At 41.6% G+C, this 2,428-nt stretch overlaps 1 protein-coding gene across 1 annotated transcript; it reads right to left on the minus strand.

Moving 5' to 3' along the window:
- Positions 1-5: 5 nt before the first annotated feature.
- On the minus strand, positions 6-626 carry LOC128276944 (uncharacterized; the record flags this gene model as incomplete). Its single annotated transcript, XM_053015403.1, has 1 exon — positions 6-626. A coding segment is annotated over exon 1 (621 nt), but the record flags the coding sequence as incomplete, so codon positions are not given.
- Positions 627-2,428: the final 1,802 nt, after the last annotated feature.

Genomic DNA, 2,428 nt, shown 5'->3' on the forward strand with positions numbered 1-2,428 from the left:
ATGCGTGTTTCCTCCACTTGTTTTCCTTTCGCTCGCCGTCGTCGTTCGATGGGTTCGGCAAGCTTGATTGTACGCTCCGATGCGGTTGCCTTCAGGGCGGCTGGTTTGACGAAAGGAATCTTTTTCAAATCTGAAAAAGATAACGAAGAAAGAACTTGGTAATCACGCAATTCCAACCAATCCTTATGTCTTTGCCATTCATCCGGCGACATGCCTTTTGGACCATTAATTTTCGGAAGCTCCACGCCCGCCAGCTGAGAGTAAATGGTGGTGGAACTTTGCTTTATCTTTTTCTTCAACTGTTCCTGGCGCTTTGGCGCTAACAAGTGTTGGTATTCCTCGTGAACGGCAAATAGATTCCGGACCCGTGGTAAAGCCAATTGCTGGATGCGTCGCGATGCATACGGTTCTTTATACGAGCGCACAATTTCGGTCTCTTGCCTGCGAGGAACCACCGCGTGGCGAGAAAACTTAGCGTGAACATATCGTGGACGAGCCAAGTAGTCGATCCTTCGAGTGGATTTGTAGCGCTTCTGTTTGCTGGACAACCCATCGGATTGCTGCCGAAGGTGATCTCCCTCCGGGCAGTGACAGGGTGTGTAGCGAACATAACTACCATTAGCCATGTTTTTGGCCTTATCTTGGAACGGAACGTCTTTCGGACAAGAGCAAAATCAAACCGCAGCAGCAGCCTAATGAAATGCAATGTCTACTGATGCAAGCATGAAATGCTAATGAATGTCTACTAAGATATGCATCGTTGTTAGAGCTGTAGACCTCCTGTAGCGCAGCCTAAAATCGAAGTGTGTACGCAGCCTAAGTTCGAAGTGTGTACGCAGCCTAAGTTCGAAGCGTGTACGCAGCCTAGGTTCGTCTAATCTTCTTCTTCTATATCTTCTATATATAAGGTTGGGGAAAAAGAAATCCATTATTTTTGGGTGAAATTCAAAACATTTTTTAAGATACTTCCGATGGTCCGATTTACGTCAAATATGTACCGTTTTGTTGGAAAATTTGTTGTCTTTTCAAAGGTAGGCTGGTATTGCCTCTTTTGTAAAAGGCTTAGTCGTTATTGACGAAAAACTGGAGCAATCCATTTTTACAACCCTTTTTTGATCTCAGTTTTTCATCACACAGGAAATTTTTTAATGCGCGAAAAAGGTGTCAATCGCTTAGGGCATAGTCCGGACTATACGGTGGATGCATTAAAATATCCCAAACAAAATCTCGGACTTTTTGGTGAGTCACTAAAGACGTGCGTGACATTTCGTTTTCATAATGGAACACAAAACCTCTTCCGTTGGCCGATTCTGGTCGTTTCTGGGCAATTGCTAGCTTTGAACGGTGGAGTTATTGATAGTAGAGATCTGAATTTTGTGTTTGGCCACACGAAAGCAACTCATAGTACACGATTCCTCTCAAGTCCCACCATAAACCCAGTAGAACCTTATTGACCGTAAGTCCTGGTTTTACCACCGGTTAAGATGCTTCACCACGCTTAGACGATGATTATTTTCACACAGTATAGTCGTATGTATTCCATTTCTCATCCCCAGTACCTATCCGTTTAAGAAATGGTTCGTTTTCATTCCGTTTAGCCAAAACTTCGTCGATGGAAATTTTAGCCATCATGTTTTTTGATGTAAATAGGGTGGCGCTCAAAAATAAGGCTTCTTTGTGAATCCAGCTTTGCGCAAATGGCTTTAAGCTGGTCGATGATTGATCTTTAGCTCCTGCTCGATGCTCTGACTACTAACATGCCGATCAACTTTGTTTATTTCTGTGATTTTATCGACATTTTCGATGACGTATCTGGCCAAGCTTTAACATAAAATAAAACTGAATAGGGTCAACGAAGCCAAAATTTAACGTAGCTAGCTGTTAGAGCATCGGCACCATGAACACCATGCAAAATTTCAGCGGCCTAGCTTCAATTTTCATCTTTACCGGACAAAAATTGTAAAATATACCCAATTTTTTCTTTGGTTACTTCCATTGTTTACACCTTATAACTCACAAACGAATGGAACAAACAATAAACAGTGAAAGCATCTTTTCAAGTGTGAAGTATCAGCTTTAAAACGAGCCTAAATTTAAAACTGTACGATCGATACTTCACGAGATATCGATCACTAAAGTCATCTACCGAGAAAATAATGGATTACTTTTTCCCCAGCCTGATATATTTAGCCAATATTACGAGAGGGGCTAATTTTATATTTGTAGGTTATTTATTTGATCACTATATGTTGGCAGCGGACCGCGAGCCGGCATTTTTAGATGTCGAGGAAGCGCGAATGGGGCACTCACTTTTACAACAACTAGTGAACTTAATAAGGTTTAAAGAAGACGCAGTACGTTGCTAGTGTGGTAAATAGTAAATCTTTTATTACAAAAATGCGACACATTAACAAAAAAGAAAACACCA

This window comes from Anopheles cruzii, unplaced genomic scaffold (assembly GCF_943734635.1).
Source record: "Anopheles cruzii unplaced genomic scaffold, idAnoCruzAS_RS32_06 scaffold03139_ctg1, whole genome shotgun sequence".
NCBI lineage: Eukaryota > Metazoa > Arthropoda > Insecta > Diptera > Culicidae > Anopheles > Anopheles cruzii.